The sequence below is a fragment of the Neofelis nebulosa genome, chromosome 18, assembly GCF_028018385.1.
Source record: "Neofelis nebulosa isolate mNeoNeb1 chromosome 18, mNeoNeb1.pri, whole genome shotgun sequence".
Lineage (NCBI taxonomy): Eukaryota > Metazoa > Chordata > Mammalia > Carnivora > Felidae > Neofelis > Neofelis nebulosa.
Genome location: NC_080799.1, coordinates 14,344,691 through 14,365,358, shown reverse-complemented (window position 1 = coordinate 14,365,358; position 20,668 = coordinate 14,344,691). Strand labels below are relative to the sequence as shown.

General features: G+C 47.3%; 1 protein-coding gene across 2 annotated transcripts in view; it reads right to left on the bottom strand.

The window, feature by feature from the left end:
* GALNT17 (polypeptide N-acetylgalactosaminyltransferase 17) overlaps positions 1–20,668 on the bottom strand; it is a 444,835-nt gene that overhangs the window by 103,427 nt on the left and 320,740 nt on the right. For both annotated transcript variants that reach the window (XM_058710958.1, XM_058710959.1), the window contains exon 6: positions 9,525–9,642. In XM_058710958.1, coding sequence (XP_058566941.1) covers positions 9,525–9,642 — 118 coding nt within the window. The remainder of the gene's footprint in view (positions 1–9,524; positions 9,643–20,668) is intronic.

The following is a 20,668-nucleotide window of genomic DNA, read 5'->3' as shown; positions in this document are numbered from 1 at the left end:
AAAGCTGTACACATTTAATGTATACAACTTGATGAGTTCGAAGATATGTATATACCTGTGGAAACATCACCACAACCTATGCTAGAAACATATCACCTCCAAAATTTCCTGCCACATTCTTAATTAATTATTACTAATTAGTTACTATTATTAATTATTATTACTGTTAGTATCATGGTTATTATTTTGTGATAAGAACACTTAAATCAGGGGCACCTGCGTGGCTCAGTCGGTTGAGCACCCGACTCTTGATTTTGGCTCAGGTCATGATCTCACGGTTCACGGGATCGAGCCCCGCATCAGGCTCTGTGCTGACAGTGAGAAGCCTGCTTGAGATTCTCTCTCTCCCTCTCTCTCTGCCCCTCCCCAACTCATGCACAGGTGTGCTCCCTCTCTCTCAAAATAAACTTAAAATAAAAGAATCCTTGGGGCACCTGGTGGGCTCAGTCAGTTAGGTGTCCAAGTCCTCATTTCATGACACGGTTTTATGTATAGAAAAAACTAAAGACTCCACCAAAAAAAAAATGTTAGATCTAATCAATCAATTCAGTAAAGTTCTAGGATACAGAATTAACAGGGAAGAATGAGTAGAATTTCTACTCATTCAGCTCAAGTCAAAATCACAGTTCGTGGGATCGAGCCCCCTGTGTTGAGCTCTGTGCTCTCTCAAAGTAAATAAACATTTAAAAGATAAAAATAAAGTACACAAGGTAAAAAAAAAAAAAAAAAGAACACTTAAATCATTCGATCATCAACAGATGCAGAAAAAGTATCTGACCAAATGCTCTTCATGGTAAAAAATCTAAACACATTAGGTACAGAAGAAACGTGCCTCAACATAATAAAGCCCATATATAATAAGCCCACAGCTAATATCATACTCAACAGTGAAAGGTTGAGATCTTTTCTTCTAAGGGCAGAAACAAGACAAGTGTGCTCAGTCTCACCTCTCCCATTCAACCACTGAAAGTCCCTGCAAGAGCCATCGGTCAAGAAAAAGAAATACAAGGCATCAAAATTGGAAAGGAGGTAGCGAAAGTTTCTCTGTTTGCAGATGACACGGTTTTATGTATAGAAAAAACTAAAGACTCCACCAAAAAAAAAATGTTAGATCTAATCAATCAATTCAGTAAAGTTCTAGGATACAGAATTAACAGGGAAGAATGAGTAGAATTTCTATACACTAACAATGAAATCCAAAAAAATATAAACAATCCCATTTGCAATAGCATCAAAAGCAATAAAATACTGTAACCAAGGTGGTGAGAGATCTCTACTCTGAAAACTTTAAGACGCTGAAGAAAGAAATCGATGAAGACACAAATAAATGAAGATATAGCCCCCATTCATGGATTGAAAGAATTAATATGGTTAAATTGTTCATACTACCAGGGGCACCTGGGTGGCTCAGTTGGTTAAGTGTCTGGCTTCAGTTCAGGTCATGATCTCATGGTTTGTGGGTTCGAGCCCCGTGTCAGGCTCTGTGCTGACAGCTCAGAGCCTGGAGCCTGCTTTGCATTCTCTCTCTCTCTCTCTCTCTCTCTCTCTCTCTCTCTCCCCCACTTGTTTCTCTCTGTCTCTCTCAAAAATTAATAAACATTAAAAAAAATGTTGTTCATACCGCCAAAAGCCATCTATAGAGTCAATGCAATCCCTATCAAGATTCCAATGGCATTTTTTGCAGAAGTAGAAAAAAATCATACTAAAATTTATATGGAACCAAAGACCGCAAATAGCCAAAACCATCCTGAGAAAAAAGTTCAGAGAGAAAGCGTCACATTTCCTGACTTCAAGCTATGCTATAAAACTATAGCAGTCAAAACAGTGTGATACTGGCATGAAACAGACAGATCAATGGAAAAGATCGAGAGCCCGGAAGTAAACCCCAACATACATAATCACCTAATATTTGACAAGGGAGCCGAGAATACTCAAAAGAGAAAAGGTCGTCTCTTTAAATAAATGGTGCTGGGAAAGTTAGATATTCACCTGTCATAAAATGGAACTAGCCACCTAGCTTACACCACTCACAAAAATTAACTGAACATGTAAGCCTCAGAACCATGAAACTTCTAGAAGAAAACAGAAGAAAAGCTCTCTGACCTGGGTCGTGGTAATGATAGTTTGGATTTGACACTTGCAGCACAAGGGACACAACAGAAAATAAAGTGGGGCTACGTCAAACCAAAAAGATTCTGCACAGCAAAATAAACAATCAACAAAGTGAAAAGACAACCTACGGAAGTATTTGCAAACTACATATATGATAAGGGGTTAATATCCAAATTTATAAAGAACTCCCACAATTCAATAATAAAAAAAAAACAATCAATAAATGGTAAAAGGCCCAAACAGACATTTTTCCAAAGAAGATACACGAAAGGGCAACAGGTGCATGAAATGATGATCAACATCACCCGCCATTCAAGAAAGGCAAATCAAACCGAAATGAGCTATCACCTCCTGCCTGTGAGAATGGTCATCATCAAAGAGACAAGAGATAGCAAGTGTTAGCGAGGATGTGGTGAAAAGGGAACCCCTGTGCACTCTTGGTAGGAAGGTAAATTGGTGAAGCCACTATGGTAAACAGTATGCAGGATCCTCAAAGAAATGAAGAACAGAATGACCATACGATCCGGCAATTCCACTTTGGGGAATGTATCCAAATGGAATGAAAGCACGAACTTGAAGAGACACATGAACCCTCATGGTCATAGCAGCATTATTTACAACAGCCAAGACGTGGAGACAACCTAAGTATTCATCAACAGATAAATGAATAAAGAAGTTGATTCTTTATTCATGCTGGCATGAAACAGACAGATCATGGAAAAGATCTAACATTAGATTTAGATTTAGAATTAACTCTCTCTCTAACATTAAAAAAAGATATTAAAAATAAAGCTGCATCCAATTATAAGATAAGTATGTACTAGGGATATAACACGTACAGCACGATGACTATAGTCAACACTTCTAGGATTTATATGAAAGTTGTTACTTAAGGGAGTAAATCCTAAGAGCTCTCAACATGAGGAACTTTTTTTTTTTTTTGCTTTCTCTTTTTATTGTACCTATATGAGATGGTGGATGCTAACTAAATTTAGTGCAGTAATCGTGTCACAAAATATATAATTCAAACTATCATACGGTACAACTTAAATGTATACAGTGACATAGGTCAAGTCTATCTTAATAAAATAAGCTAATTAAATTTAAAAAACACAAGGTATACCCTCTTAGCAAATACTTAAGTATACAGTACAGTATTTTTTTGATATTTATTTTTTGAGGGAGAGAAGAGAAAGAGTGAGAGAGAAAGAGAGAGAGAACATAAGCGGGGGAGGAGCAGAGAGAGAGAGGGAGACACAGAATCCGAAGCAGGCTCCAGGCTCCAAGCTGTTGGCACAGAGCCCTACGCGGGGCTCGAACTCACAGAGCACAAGATCATGACCTGAGCCGAAGTCGGACGCTTAACTGACTGAGCCACCCAAGCTCCCCAGTATACAACAGAGTATTAACCATAAGCATTATACTGTGCAGTGGCTCTCTAGGACTTACGCATCTCGTCTAAGTGAAACTCCCTCGAACATTCTTACTCCCACACTACACACCCACACCTTCTTTGCCTATTTCAATTCACCTTTTAAAGTCTTAAATATCATTCCCTTAGGCAGGCTCTTCCCAATCCCTACACTAAGTTATATTCCCTTGCTAGATTCTCCCATAGCATCCTCCCAGCCTATCTTTTCATACCGATCACACTGGTAGTTACTGTATTTTATCGCAGACACCCTCTAATCCTGCACTATGAAGTCATTTGCATGGCCAGACATGAGCAACGCCAGTGGGGAAGGGGGAATAGATTCATATACTCTAAGGATCAGGAAAACTAAATAGAACCAATGGTCTGGTTCCCCCAGGAGTGACCATTATCCAAATCACAACATTTAATAGATACAGCAGACTTGAGCCCGGGAGGTCCAAATGGGTGACGAGGCAGGTCTTCAGTGTCTTGAGTTCAAGCGGACTGGACTGGGCAAGATGGCGGGGCTGCCAACCTTGGGCCCTTTGGGTCATGACAATGGCATCCAAACTCCTTAGGAAAACAGTGTGGCCCGGGGGCCATTACGTACTCTGCCACCGGCAACTGTGGCGGCCAGGTCAAACTCTGCTGTTTAAGAACATTATTGTGACTCTAAGCAAATTAAAATACATCCATCCTTTGCCATCACTCATCGTGATGGGTCTGAATCTCAGCTGCGACCGTTGTGGAGCCTCCTGCAAAAGCTGAACCACAGGGAAGGTTCTAGGCTGGACTGAGCCAGGTAAGAAGATTATCCCAGCTGTGCCTCCCCACACCCTCTAGATCTTAGCAAATACTTAAGTATACAGTACAGTATTTTTTAAATGTTTATTTATTTTTTGAGAGAGAGAGAAAGAGAAAGAGGGAGAGAGAGAGAGAGGGAACATAAGTGGGGGAGGAGCAGAGAGAGAGAGGGAGACACAGAATCCGAAGCAGGCTCGGATACTTGCCACAAATTGGCAAATACTTGCCAACAACACACATACACACACACACACACACACACACACACACACACACACACACAGGAATTCTGCCTTGTATCTAGTTCTTGAGCTTCCTGACCAAGGCAAGATGTTTTCCGAGAGCCAGAGGATCTGATCATGTCTTTCTATTGTCTCCCTTTAGGAACAGCTGTGCCCAACGGGATTCAGTAAACTTGTGTGTCACTCTTTTTTACGAGGCTTCAGAATAAGACAGTGCCTTCTCTTCCCAGAGAAGTCGGACATACTGGAGAAATCTGAAGCCATCTGATTTTTTACACCACTTAAAAGGAATCTAAGTGGTCTTCTCTCCTTGGAGAATTTCTTTGCTCTTACCATTTAGACATGTTACTATAATATGCCTTGTTAATAGTTTCTGATTAATGATACTCAGAACAAGATGAAACATTTCAATTTCTCATCTCATTTATTCCTTCAGTCCTGAAGAGCTTCCCCCCCCCCCCGCCCCCGCCACCCCCTTCCCCGTATCGATTGTTTTGGTCACAGGCAAGCTGCCTTCCACCTAAGCAACGGCCCTGGAGTCAACACTGCTAGTATCTTTCCCTGAACCACAGTGAGACTTTGCATGCCGATTCTCATGATTCATCCTTACTCACTTAGGATGGAATGAAAAGGCAACAACAAAAATTTCAAAGAACAGTTAGAAAGATTGCAGGGGGACCTATTTCTTGGTGAAAAAAAAATCACAAAGAAAGACAGTGTGCTCGTATTAAAATTTGCCTACTTAACTAAAGCACGAGATGTGTCATTTCTTACAGGTCAATGTGTATAACTGTATGTGGGCACCAAACGAAAATTCCATACAGGTGTGTGTATATTCAACAAAGCTCTGTTTTTTTTTTTTTTTTCCCAAGCAGTGGGGATGGCTTTCTTAACAATGTATTTATTATTCACCTCATTCGTTTGTTTTAAATGTTTATTTATTTTGAGAGAGAGACAGAGAGAGAGAATGCCATAGTGCAAGCCGGGGAGGGGCAGGGAGAGAGAGAGGGAGAGACAGAATCCCAAGCAGGCTCCAAGCTGTCAGTGCAGAGCCCAACATGGGGCTCCTGATTCATGAGATCATGACCCGAGCTGAAACCAAGAGTCAGATATGCTCAACCAACTGAGCCACCCAGGTGCCCCTTTTAGTCGTCTAATTTGTGTTCATAACAGCATGAAATAGCACAAAATGCAAGAGAACGAACAGAGTTTGTAAAATAGATTACATCGATGACCTCATGTAAAAGGGAGCCCTGTCCTCAAGAACCTTATAGTCACCTGGTCCAGACACCTGCCCTTGAAGTTAAGGACGAGTTAAGGTGCTGGCAGCTAAGGTGGGCTGGGGGTGAGGGGAGGGGGAAGGGCGCCCTGAGGGCCTGCAGTGGCCGCGAGGGGCACCCAGCCTTGAAAGGTGTGGACCCTCACCCGAGCTACTTTCTGAGAAAAGGCATGTGTTTAACCAGGAAGCTGGCTGAGGCTGCAGTGTCGACCAGCGGCTCTCAAACTTGGGTGTGTAATAGAATCACCTGGATGGTTTGTCGCCAGGCAGGTTGCTGAGCCACACCTCACGGTGTCTGATTCGGCGGGTGCGAAATGGGGCCTGGGAATCTGCATCTGTAACAAGTTCCCAGATGAGGTCGATGTTGCTTGTCGGGGACCACACCCTGAGAACCACAGAGTACCACGTAGACAGTAACTACGTGGACCCTGAACCCAGGTCTTGGTCTTGGCACTCGACTCCTGCTTTAAGGATTGGCAGAAAACCGGGGCGCCGGGGTGGCTCGGTGGGTTAAGTGTCCGACTTCTACTCAGGTCATGCTCTCACAGTTCGTGGGACTGAGCCCTGCATTGGGCTCTGTGCTGACAGCACGGGGCCCGTCTGGGATTCTCTCTCTCCCTCTCTCTCTGCCCCTCCCCAACTCGTGCTTTTTTTCTCTCTCAAAATAAATAAATAAACTTAAAAAAAAAGAATTGGGGAGGGGGCGCCTGGGTGGCTGAGTCGGTTAAGCGTCCGACTTCGGCTCAGGCCATGATCTCGTGGTTTGTGAGTTTGAGCCCCGCGTCGGGCTCTGGGCTGACAGCTCGGAGCCTGGAGCCTGCTCTGGATTCTGTGTCTCCCTCTCTCTCTGCCCCCACCCCAGACTCGCACTCTGTCTCTCTCTCTCTCTCAAAAATAAATAAACATAAAAAAAAGAGAACTGGCAGAAAACCAAGGCTTCTGTGGAGTCAGCTCACAACTGGCAGGACGACGTAATCTACGGGAATATGGTATAAACAATCCCACACCTCCAGTGTGGATGCTGGATATGCCTGGGTATACAGTAGGCGGCAGGTAAGTGCACAGGAGGGTGGCATCCATGCCTCGATCCATCTGAAGTGCTCATGAAGACGTGCAGAGAACAGCCAGGAGCTGAACCATAGGGAAGCCAGGACTGGGAGCAGACTCCATGGGCCGTTCACTCTAGCCTGTTCCTGGGGAGCGTGCAGAGTAGGACCCACTGGCCCCTGGGATGGTGGTACAGCCGGCTTTGGTGTCCTGGGCTGTGCTTTGGGGTGGAAGCCAACACACCCCCTGCCCCCTTCATGGCTGGGGCCAGCCACACAGGACCACCACCTCCACGGAGCCCGGCAGAGCCCCCCATGCTGCCCTTTGCAAGTTCCAAGTCACTGCAAAGCAAATACTTTTGCAAATGTGGGGAGACCAACGTCTTAGCAAGCCTTAGCCCTGAATTCTGCCGTCACAGCCTCTGTTTCCCCCAGAACACAGCAGGCAGTGGCAATCAATCCGGGAGTCCCTCCTGTCCCCATAACTCCTCTACCTATGTGCCTGGTCACATAGGGGCAGTGTTTCCCCCCCCCATCATCTGGTTCTCCCCTCTCTTGGTGATGTCTTACCCTTCACCGGCTTCCTTCTAACAGCATATAGAGACATTCAAATCTCTCTTATCATAAAAATAAAATTAAAAACAAAAAAAAAAGGTTAACTTTTTCAAGGCAGGGCTTCCATCAGCTCATTTCCTTTGCAGATAGGTACCTGGAACAAGTTATCACAGATTCCTAACAGACATTCAAGCATTAACCTAAGAGACACCTACCGAGCCATGTGTTAAGCATGGTTCTACATGCATGGAACACAAAGGTGAAAACAGCAAAGATCGGGGCCCCATAAAGGGCAATCTACTGAGGGCAAGGTCGACGAAAACCAACACTCCTAATAAGTAAGTAAATTCTATGGCAGGCTAGAGGTCAGTGAGAACTTTAAAACAAAAAAGAAAAGAAAATACAAAGCAGCAGAACAGAACAAGGAGAAATGGACGGGAACAGGACAGGTAGAGGTTTGAGTTACAGGCCAAGTTCATCGTGCTGGGTCCAGATCTTTTCCTTCAATTAAATTCCAAACGGATGAATGACAAATGTATTCACTATAATATCATATTCATAGGCTTTTTAATTGCTAGGCTTTACAAAGAAATCCTATGCAAATTCCCTCGAGGAAAGAACCCAGCCTGACATTGACAGCACAGGAAGAGTCTGCAGTCTCCAAAAGGGAGTGATTTTAGGATCCAGGGAACGTCCTCACCATCCCCTTTCACTCATGTATCCCAGAAGGTCATTATATCATGAGGGCATGACGCCTTTCGTCCCACAAAGGGGGATCCAGTACAGACGAGGGGCTGGTGGAAGGCATTGGGCAGTGAGGGATAAGAGAGTCAAATAGAGAGCAGGCTTTGAGGAGGGTAGGGGATCCAGACTGAGTGTCCGCCTGGTAGAACAAAAATGGGAATGCAGAAGAGGAAAGCAAAGGAAAGTTTCTAACAAGCCTGATTCCCAGGGGCTCAGGCATGAAAAGGGTCAGGACAAAGGACAGTGGACACAGAGGCTCCAGCTAGGGACACAAAGACCACCTGCTCTTTGTGGTATGGAGGAAGACATACCAGTTCAGTGGTTACTGGGTCCTCAAGGAGCCACCCAAGCCAAACCCCTGGCTGGGGTTCATTTGACTTCACTTTAAAACAAAGAGGTCGGAATGCATCAGTGTGTTCAACTTTTATTTTTTCTACACTGGAATTCGCTTTTCAAAGAAAATCTTGAGCAAAACACAGTACAACTGACCCAACACAGGGGTTCAGGGCACTGACCACCCACCTGCGTGCAAGCTGAAAATCCATGTATAAGCCTTGACTTTCCAGAAACTTAACTACTCACAGCCTACTGCTGAGCGGAAGCCTTACCAATAACGTACACAGCCGATTAACACATATTTTGTGTTATGTGTATTATATACTGTATTCTTACAACAAAGGAAGCCAGAGGGGAAAAAACCTGATTAAGAAACTCCTAAGGCAGAGAAAATACATTTACAACACTGTACTGTATTTATCGAAAAAAAGTCTGCATGTAAGTGAACCCGTGCAACTCAAACCCACGTTGTGGGAGGGTCAACTGTATCCAAAATATCTTAACAGTGAAGCTGATCTGGGTAATGTTCTATCATTACCCTTCCCTAACCTCCCCCTTAGAAGCATTTCAAAGGAAAGGAAGGGTCCCACAGAACATGGTCCTTCTCTCTTCTGGCATCTTATGATTCCATGAGGTACCTGAATCGTCGACATGTATACAATAGGATACTACTTAAGGAGACAGTTGAATTTAAGAAACATTTAAGGGAAGAATCAAAACTGGGTGGATGTGGGAACCGAATTCTGCAGCTCAGGTCCAAGCTGGGTCACCAAGGCGTGAAACACATTGTTCAACCTTTGGAGAAGGGAAAGCCCAGGGTTCCCCACGTTCCCCCTGGGACAGCCGGGCTGGCACATCCTCAGGAGCGGGGGATGGGTGAAAGATCTTGCCACTCACCAGCTAAAGGAGCTTTAAAACACACACGAAGGACGATCAGGCGGCGGTGCTCACAAACACGAATAAACCAGGGGGAAAGCATGCCATGCACAAACCTTGATTCCAAGTTCGATATTTTCTCCTCCATACACATCCATGCCAGGGTCAAGGAGACCGATTTCACCAAAGAACTTCCTGTTGACCACGAAGGAGCAGCCAATCATGGCTGGTGTCCTGCAGGAGAGAGAACAAAGTCACAGTCAGCCGACATATCATTCGGCCACGGGAAAGCGGGAAATGCCGCCATTTGCAACAACACGGGTGGACCTTGAGGGCGTCACGCTAAGTGAGAGAAGTCAGACAGAGAAAGGCAAACACCGCAGGTTGTCTCTTAATGAGACATGATTATGTCACGTAATGATAATTACGTGATGTGACAGAGGGGTTGGCTAATGCTGTGGTGGTAATCATATTGCATAATATTATATGCAATATATATTATACTGCAACGTATAAATGTATCAAGTCAACATGTACGCTTTACACAGCGTTAGATGGTAATTACGTCTCCATGAAGAAAAAAGGGGGAGCTGAAGCCACTCAGGTGACAAAACCAGAAGCCATCACAACAGGTGCTGGATTTCACTCCGGCAGATCAAGTAGCTTCCCTGAAATCCTCGATTCCCACACGCCCTCTTTGCATAAAGCTCTGTTTGAGCTTCAGAGCAACTCGGGGACCCAAACCACCTAGCGACAACCGAGCTTCTGGGCGGCTTGCACAGGATGGGCTCCCATGACACGTGGGGTCTGCAAACACGGGAACGATTCTCATGGTATGTCTGGCAACAGCCATGTGACGGGATGCGCATCCCTGGGCAGCTGCGAAGAAGCTCAGAGGTGAGGAACCAGAAGGGAGAAGACTCATCCAGGAGGCCACTGGTGCCCACAGAGAGACCGCCTCCGCCCGCCGAGAAGGGGATGCCCGGCAGGAAAGACGAAAAGGATCGGCAGGGTGGCCCGTGACCATAAAGTCCGGAAACAAAGACTCAGTCTTTATTTTTGTATGTATTGATCCCCTTCATTCTGTCTTCCAGGGCAGGCCAAAGGCACAAGTTGGCTCACCGAAAATCAGAGACAGACACCGTCTGAAGCAAAATATCAAGGACGTATGTGCGGAATTGACAGGATTGCGGTAGTAATCTAACACGTTCACTGCAGTTCCCCATGAAGCACAGAACCATGCTTTCTAAGGACAGACGGCATGCCGATACATTACATATTGTCTGGTATTATATAGTATTACATCGTGTCCTGCGGGGTCATACCAGCCGATCCTGGACTCTGACCTTTCGCCTCTGCTTCTAGACTTTATGGGTACCCCGTATAATAAATTCATTCAGCAAATATTTTCTCCCACCTACCATATCTAAGGCCTCTTACCAGTGCTGTAGCAGGGAGAGAAAGACACAACATACTTCCCGTGTTCAAGCAACTCTAAGTCTAATAACAAATTAATATTGTTATATACTAATAATATTACGTAATATGATTAATGTTACTATTTTCATTACAGCCATTTATTAAGCAATTAAGGAGTCTCAAGCACAAGGGCAAAGCCCTCTCTTCAGGCACCGTCTCGTTTAAAAACCTCCACAGCCCTGGGAAGAAGGTGGGGCCATCGCCACGGAAGAGCTGAGGCCCGTGGATATTTGGTGACCTGAGTCACAGGGTAGGGCTGAGGACCCATCAAACTTCAAAGTCCTTGACCGTGGCCCTTCTGCTGCACTGCACTCTCCAGAAAAGTCTTCGGAGAGGAGCCGGCAAACGCCCACCCTGCCACGGGCCAGAGATGCTGTTGAGATGCTTTCCTCGAGAAAAGAGACAGGCAGGCAGGTGAAACCCCATTGGGGCCACCAGGAAGTATTAATTCGATGGAATTCTCTTGAGCCGAACCATAAACCTCAATGTCAGATCTTCAGTGGCTCCTGGTTTTGAACCTGACTCTCACCTTAATGTCCAGATCTCTGACTCCATGGAACATCTCTCGGTTGTTACTCTTTTCATTACAGCCATTTATTAAGCAAACATTTTTTGCTGGAACACTGGAAAAATCAGTGCTCGGAGTTGATCAGCCTGGTGTGAATGTCGGCACCACCCCACTGGAAACCGTACTTATGGGATGTTAACGGAGTGCTCTGGATCCCAGAGAAGTCCCTACAGATTCCTGCTGTGAAAAGAGATACAGTCGGCATACAGGAGGGGCTCCTTGAATGCTGTTCCTTTGCCCTCTCATTGTGAGGCCCATCCATAAGGTTGTCTCCACAAATCATATGCCAATCACACCTCTATATATGGGACACCACCCTCTGCCACGCCCGCTACACCAGGGAAAGGAAGCACGTCACTTGCTCATTTTCTCCCAGCCCCGCGCCCCTCAGAGGCAGCTGACACCCCCCCCCCCACCCAGAATGGAAAAGCACTATGCGGGCCCACCCTCCCCGAGCTCAGTGACCTAAACCGGGAATGCGCACCAAACCCCAAACTGGGTCCACCGAATCACGGTATTCCTGAGACTTGGAATCAGGAGGCTGCTGGTCTCGTTTGTCTGTAGGACTCAGGGCGCCACTTTGCGGCAGCTGCAGGGGCCCCCGCGTAAGTGCACGATTGTGCGGAGGCAGGACGCAGACGCCCAGTGGGGGTGTGAGGCCCTGGCGAGGGACTGCCTAATGACTTTGGCCTCCCATCAGCTGACAGGCCCGGGCTCTGCTCGCTGCCCCTGGGTCACGTGGGACCCCCCCCCCCCCCCGTGTCATTCTGTTCTACCTCCTTGACTCAAACCGTGTTAGATAGTTTTCTGTTCTTTGCAACCAGTGATGATAACACGGGCTGTCTCCTCCTACTTACCAATGGTGGGGGGAGGCAGAGAGGGTGGAGGATGTGTTATCACACAGCCAGGAGGGGCAAACTGCAGGGGAGGGTCATTCCAGGAGAGCTAAAAGCCAGGGTCCCCCCCCCCTCCCCCAGTGATAGAGAAATGCCAGGAACTTGGAGAAGTGCAGCCAAGTGCAGGGGTCTGCAGAGGAGGGGGAACATGAGGCAGCACCCGGGCCACCTCAATTTTGAGAGCAAGTGCTGAGCACATCAAGAAATTCGGGTATGATGGGGCGCCTGGGTGGCTCAGTGGGTTAAGCGTCCGACTTCGGCTCAGGTCATGATCTCGCGGTCCGTGAGTTCGAGCCCCGCGTCGGGCTCTGTGCTGACAGCTCAGAGCCTGGAGCCTGTTTCAGATTCTGTGTCTCCCTCTCTCTGCCCCTCCCCCGTTCACACTCTGTCTCTCTCTGTCTCAAAACTAAACATTGAAAAAAAAAAGAAAGAAAAGAAATTTGGGTATGCTAAGGCAATCTCCCCAAAGCCCATGCTCAGCATCGCCAAGTTCCCAACCTTCACAGACACGTGTAATGAACTCCTGCTCCAAGATGCTGTACTTTCTAACCCCTCGAGGGCAAGCAAGGCAGCCGACATCAGATGGCACACAACAGTCAACAGACACGCTTGGACGGGTGGCTCTGGGCACAACCCCATGGGCGAAAGAATGTTTCTCTGAGACTGGCCCAGGGGCACCAGCATCACCAGGACGGCTCTTTAGATAAATGCAGATTCCTAGGGCAGACCTCAGTCTGTTGAGCGTCTGAGTTAGGCTCAGGTCACAATCTCACGGTTCGTGAGTTCGAGCCCAGAGTCAGGCTCTGTGCTATCAGCATGGAGCCCACTTTCAGATTCTCTGTCCCCCACTCCCTACCTCCCCTGCTGCACTCACACTCTCTCTCTCTCTCGCAAAAATAAATAAGCATTAAAAAAAAGAGAGACAGACGGACAGAAAGAAAGCAAGAAAGAAAATGCAGATCCCTGAGTGTGGCCCAGGATCATGGAACCAGGTTTACAGAGAAGGGACTTAGGAATTTGTGTTGGTGCCAGCAGACCTATCCCGTGGGGCCATCTCCCCCAGAGCCATCAAGTTGTCCCTCTAATTTGTTTGTTCTCAGGACCTACTGCCCTTGCTGGCACAGAGCAGGTGCCTGCTGTCTACTGTTGAATAAACGAATGAATCTTACAGAGCTGAGCCGCCCCTGCTGGGGAAGGGCTCCGTGACATCTCTGGGACATGCTGGCTTGCTTACCTGGACCGGAAGCCGAGGACAACAGGGGCGTGTGCCACAGCTGGGGCTGACAGGGAGGGGCGCGGAACGGAGAAGACCGAGAGAAGGAGGAAGACACATGGAGGAAGGAGCAGGGGAGGAAGGGCGTCAAAGCACGAAACGTTCGCTGTCACGGAAGGTAGACGGGCTGCTCGTTCCTTCCAGATCCCTCTCGGATTGCCCTTTGGGAAACATTTTTCCCTGTCAAGCGGCGTGATATTTTAGTGTAACTGGCTTTATCTGGATGAGATTTTTCACGCGTGGTGGCAAGGAGGGAATTCACAGTATGAGCCGCTCCGGGGCCCCTCTCTGCTGCTCACAGCTCTGTTCAGCACATTCGGCTAGGTTCTCTACCAGAAGCCCCAGGATCCTTCGCAGCAGAACTGAGAGGTCCCTTAGGGCCTCCTCGCTGAAACCGGGCTAGGGTGGCACCAGGGCCCATGGCCACGGGAAAGCAGGCCTCTGTATGCATCCTGGGTGGCTGTCAGAAGCTGAAGGTGAAAGGCAAGGTGACCGGCCCTAAGGAAATGCAGACGTGGAACAAATATGTGACCATTATCGTTGGTGGCAGCATGTGGAAAGGTCCCCGAAAGGTCACGGTGAAAAACCTGCTGGTGTGTCCAGAAGAGAGAGCGTGCCATTCCATGTCTCGGCTCTCTCACGAGGTGGCACCTGACAGGACAGTGGACGAGGGAGGCCGGAACCAGAGGCGGCCTCCACAAAGCAAAGACCACAGTGCTGGGGGCAGCGCAAGACTCCCGGCAGGTGGCCAACATCGAACTGGGTCTCCCCACCACCCCGCCAGGCAGGCCGGCGTTGTTGGTGAGGTCAGCGGGACAACTGCTTTGAGTTCTGGAACAACCCGGGGCGCCTGGGTGGCTCAGCCAGTTAAGCGTCCGACTTCGGCTCAGGTCACGATCTCACGGTTTGTGGGTTCGAGCCCTGCGTCGGGCTCTGTGCCGACAGCTCGGAGCCTGGAGCCTGCTTTGGATTCTGTGTCTCCCTCTCTCTCTCTCTCCCCCTCTCTGCCCCTCCCCCCGCCTCAAAAATAAATAAACATTAAAGGAAAAAAGTTTTAAAAAATTGAATTCTGGAACCACCTGGCCGCTGACGAGCCACTGGGGCTCCACCTGGGGAGAAGCAGGTCTCCGCTATAGCAGGCCATCTTCCAGCCCCACCTGGGAGCTGCCCCAGGGGTGGCAGGCTTAGCCAGACCCGGCCTTCCACTGAGAACCGAGAGGCAAACTTTGCCCCGCTTCCCCTCTGGTCTCCTCGCCACCTGCCCGGCCTTGCCGGCCACAGCCGACTGCGCTTCGGGGCAGACGGGATCCCGGAACGTGAAGTTCTTCAGACTCAACTGTGATTACCACCATTAGTGCAAACATTTCCATTCAGAATCATTCAAAAATGATAATCATATTAAGGGATCTGCCAAAGTCTAATAGCTCTATTACAGAGGAGAAGAACAGAAATTAAAAATAATCACTTTTATTGTTGCTGTCGCACAGAAGATGTGCAACACATACAACGGTTCCAGCTGAGAGGGAGGCGGAAGGGAGAACGTCCGCCAAATGCAAAGCCTTCTCAGCGTCCACACTTCCTCTCCTCGTAAGGGCCAGCGGGTCCGTCTGGGTTGTAGGTATTCCCCCCCCCACCACACCCCTTCATTGGCCCCCTGTTCTCTCCTCGGTTGAGGGCGGGCTCCTCCTTCGCTCCCAAGTCCTCCTCGGTACCGTCCCAGCCACATGCCCCACAGATGCGACGGCCTGGCGACTCTGGGCTGTTCGTTGTTCAGATGGTGTGTCCCTTCTTCTGAACTGCCCTCCCTGGGTCCACCTCCATCCATCCAAATCCTACCCGCCCTTCAAAGCCCAGGTCTTTCTTTCTAAAAAAAAAAAAAAAAAAAATGAATTTTTTATGTTAGGCGAAGTCCTGAGGACTTCTGTAGGTACTGTCCTAGTAAGCAAGCAGACACGATTTTTCGGTAGTGGGTTCTTAGTAAAAACGTTTTGTGGTTGCAGTGACGGCACCCTTGTTATTATTGGTGAGAGAGGCCACTGGAGGGGGAAGAGCAGGCTCCAGGGGAAGAGCAGGCTCCAGGGGTAGAGGGGAAAGAAGGTGCTAGAAAACAGAGACTCTGCTGATCTGTGGCCCGTGGGACTAGGTGATGTGCTGTTTTCAGAAGGAAGGCCCCCACTGGCCAGGGTCTTTCTTCTGCCCCTCGGTCTCCTGATTTGCAGTGACTACTCCTACCAGGGTACATGGATGTCACGGTGTGGCTCGCGATCTTGGTCACCGCGGAGGGTATTAGAGCTGAGGTATCCACTCCTGCCTGCCTCGTACCCACTGCTGCTTTCATAGGTCCCAGCTGCCCCCTGGCCCCCATCTCTGGTGGCCACGTCTCCAAATTCGTGGCTCATGAGTCAGGGATCCAGGGCTCACCCTGTTTTCTCCTCTCATGATTCCAGCTGGCCTGCCTCACCGGGACTGGCTGCCTTCCTCGGTCCTCAGACTCAAACACCGGCGGCCATTTTCATTGGTCCCAGCTCTGCTTTAGCTGACGGCCGGGTCTGTTTGCTGAGCACCTTCTAACGCCAAGACCCCGTTTGTAGGAAAAGCCTAGAAAACTCTACGCCATCCCTGGGGTTATCCTTCAAAGAATTTCCGCAAATCTCGTTCCCAGGGTGCAACCAGCCCTGGGTATTTGGGTGATCTTGTCAACTTCTTCAGCAATAGACAGCTTGCTTAATCGCAATGCGCTTCCTTCAGTGCCTTTGTTTCAAATGACGAGGACTCTGACACCGTTTCCTCACACACAGAAGGGGGTGTCTCACGTGGACGTCGCCCTTCCTCGGCCACCCCATGGCACAGATGCCGATGTGCTCAAGTGACCAAAGGACAGAGCTGGGATGGGGGAGGAGAACTGGGCACACCATCCAGGCCAACAACGCCCCGTGCCGAAAAAACGGACATATCGATGCTGCGCTGGGACAATTCAGTTGTCCCTGACCTTCAGAGCAGCTCTCGTTGGTAGATACTACTTGTCCCAGTTTCCAGCCAAGGAATCGGGGGTTAGGGGTCAGGTGAACTGGTCAAGGGCAGACACGTGCACGTTAAGCCCAGAGCCAGGAGCAACCTGGTGGTGTGTCTGATCCCACCCCCTCCTAGGTATCCCGGCTGTCTCCCAAACAAGATCACCAAAAACAGGCAGCAGCTAAGAGCTCTCGCACTGGGTGGGGTAAGTGGTCCCGCTCGGAAGATTTCTGGGAACTTGCAGCTGCTACGCACTAAAAATACAATTTGGGGGAAGGAGCTGGCTGGCTTGCATGGAATTCTCAACTGGCACAGTACAGTAATTTAATACTCAGAGTTCCATTTGCCTCTGCTATACATACAAATACCAAAAGGGTAAGGACCACGCTGCCTTTTTAAAAAGCAAATGCTGTATCCAGCGCACAAATATCTCACAAGAAAATCGGACCCAGAGGCCAGTGATTCGTCTGTTAAATGGAGGCAGCACTTTCCCTTTTGTTGCTGAGGAGATAATTCACACCGAAACAACAACTTCTTCCAGATTGGGAAGTGAACTGTCTGGGTATTAAGAGCCTTTCCTTGTGGAGGATAAAGGAAAGGCTCATCTCTCTGGAGTGTGATTTTTCACAGATGCAGAAAATGCCAGCGGGGATTGAAGTTGCCAGTTCCAAAAGCATTTCCTTGGCTGGCTGATTTTGCCCGGGCTTGTTTTATTAAAACAAAGACCACATCAAAACTCTCTAGTAAGATGTTTCCTCCAAGTAATCTTCTCAGCATAACACTTTGGCTCTTTGCTAATCACATTTTCTGTAGGCTTCGGGAAATCGATTTGCAAATAATCCTTTGAAGACAATTTTTGCAAAAGCACAAAGTTTCTAAAGAAGCGGTAACGCATTAAGCCATTATCAGCCATCAACACTTCGTATGTGTGTGTATTTAAGGGTCTGGTTAGCTACCTTGTGAGATAAGATACAGGTTGGGTGAATGTTTGGGGAAGAGAAAAAAAGAAGAAAGGTCTAGAACAGGGGTCAGCACATTATACCGCCTGTTTTCGTCCAACCCGAGAGCCAAGAATGCTGTTTATAGATGAACATACGGATGTGCGGGTGAGAACACTGGCAACATGTTACCCCTCCCCCCAACAAAAATTCCATTATCCTCATTAGACATGAACTCCAAAAATTTGTACTCATTATTATTATAGTTTGGATTTCATCGGTAAACTATTTGTGGAAATTGGTTTTTCCTCTTCTTTGTAGGCATCTATGTAATAGCCTTGAATTTGTCTTTTGGATTATAGAGCCTAATATATTTACTGTTCGGTTCCTTTAGAGAAAAAGTTTACTGAACTCTGTCCTAGAACATGAGGCCTGGAGGGAAGTAGAGACTCCATGTGGGGCCACATGGTACCAGGTGACTGGCAGAAAGGTAACTTTGAAAAGGACAGATAAGGGACTTGGGGAGAGAAAGACTTAAAAGATGGATGAGCATCCCTCCAGACACCAGGGCTGATGTCAGAGCAAATCTGATGAAGGCTTTGGGCCGCACACTCAAAAGTGCACACCCAGGCTGGCAACACACATTGCTCTGCAAAGAAAGTGAAAGGGCGCGTAATTTGCCCGCCCCAAATATGCCTCTTTGGCGCAAGGATTCCCTTGAGCTGGTTATCTTTAAGAAACAGCAGACACAGGAGAAGCTCTGAAAACCTACCCTTCGGAAAAGAGAAATCTCCATTTATGAGGGAAAGTTCCATTTGTAAGGGTGTCTCCATCTCTGTACCAGGAAGAGAAGGAAACTCTTATCAATAGAGAAGACACCCACTTAAATCACCATAATAAACCCTACCCTTGTTTGACTGTGCTTCTTCTGGTACCCCCCCCCCCCCCCCACCATTGACAGACCTCCCTTCTCCGCACCATATTTCTTTTGTCTTTAGCTGATGATGGTGTTTAGGGTGGTGGTTTGGGCCATCTTGGGAAGTTACTCAGTTTTCCTTGGTCTCTCCCATCTATCTAGAAGGCATACATGTTATTAAACTTACATTTGTTTTTCTCCTATGAATCTTTTTACAACAGGGGGGACCTCAGCCAAGAACCTAGAAGGGTAAAAGGAAAATTATTTTTCCTCCCCTACTAAAGGAAGAGTACTGAGATGTGTGAGTGGTAGAGAATCTTTCTGAGAAGGTTTGAGGCCATCCTATAGAAATGCGGGCACTGTGGGATAAAATACAATTAGAACTAAATGGGAACACAGAGCAAAGGGGAAAGGAGCAGAATAAGATAATGCCAAGGGTGAGCTTAACGTACGTAACGTATGCTTAATAAAGTTGTGTCAGAAATGCAGCACAGGCTTTCTGGCAGTCATTGCAAACACAGTTACTGGAATCATCTGCAGTGTCTAAAATATTTTTAAAAGACAAGTACAGACACTTGGCCCCTAAGTCCCCGCCCAAATTTCTCCACTGAGGAACTTGGTCAACCGTCCCCTCAAAACACTACTTTAGTAATACCACAACGCTCCACAATTCTGTTTCTTAAAACACTCTTCAGCATCGGCCCACAGCATTTATCCAAGTATAATAAGATGAGGACAATTGTTTTCAGGGCCAAAATGAGGTCAAAGTAAGAACATAGCTTTCTGATGGCCTTGTTTTTTTATGGTTAGATTAGCAGTAAAGTAGCTATAAGGAAGCAGGCAAATAAAATATGTATTTTGAAATATATGAGTATGCTTTTCTATTCTGGCTTCACTTTCATCCAGAGGCAGTCATAGCTTTGAGATGAGTAAAGACTGTCAGAACTAAGATGAAAAGAAGCAAAGAAGTGTTAATTTTCAGTTGTGACTGTAAAACTGACTCTTGAAACTAACTTCGGAAACAGTCTCGAAATCAGGATTTTAAGTGCATTAGCCATGCGCTGGAGAAAGATGTTTTCTGAATCTGAACCTCCTTTGAAATATCAGGCAAAGACAAGATGGAGGTTGTGACATGGCCATGGGTCTCAACGCTGGCTCACTTTGGGATCACCTGGGGAGCACTCATAAATGACCTGTGCTTGGGCTCACTCCCAGACACTTGGATTCAACTGATCTACATCCATATCCGATTCAAAAGGGCATGCGACAGGGGTCTAGAACCACTGGCAGATGGAATCTTTCCAACCCCAGAGAGAGGCTACTTCTTTGTGGGTTGGGGGCAAAGTCCGTAGAGAGCGGAGAAAGGGAGACAGACCTGAAGCCAGGCCTCCTCTGAGCGGTGTTTAGTTTAGTCCTACCGCTCGGTTGGGAGGCTGGGTGTGGGGAGAGAAACTCTGCAAATAGGTTTGAACCTAGGAAAGCAAAAGTTTTGCTTGCTGCCTAAGGGTTAAAGACAGGCTACTGCAAGATGGGCCACTTTAGTGTGATGATTATTTTGAGTCAAAGGCAATAAAAACCCAGCAGATTCAGGAAAAAAACTTTGCCTCCTTCTCAACTGCCTAAATTTACACTGGAAAAGACAGCCTGTACCAGGATGAGAGCTATTTTTTTTATATATATAACTTATTGTCAAATTGGTTTCCAGACAACACCCAGCGCTCATCCCAACAGGTGCCCTCCTCAATGCCCATCACCCACTTTCCCCTCTCCCCCACCCTCCATCAACCCTCAGTTTGTTCTCAGTATTTAAGAGTCTCTCTGGAAAACAGTGTGGAGATTCCTCAAAAAATTAAAAATAGATCTACCCCATGACCCAGCAATAGCACTGCTAGGAATTTACCCAAGGGATACAGGAGTACTGATGCATAGGGGCACTTGTAACCCAATGTTTATAGCAGCACTTTCAATAATAGCCAAATGATGGAAAGAGCCTAAATGTCCATCCACTGATGAATGGATAAAGAAGATGTGGTTTATCTATACAATGGAATACTACTTGGCAATGAGAAAGAATGAAATCTGGCCATTTGTAGCAACGTGGATGGAACTGGAGGGTATTATGCTAAGTGAAATAAGTCAGGCAGAGAAAGACAGACACCATATGTTTTCACTCATACG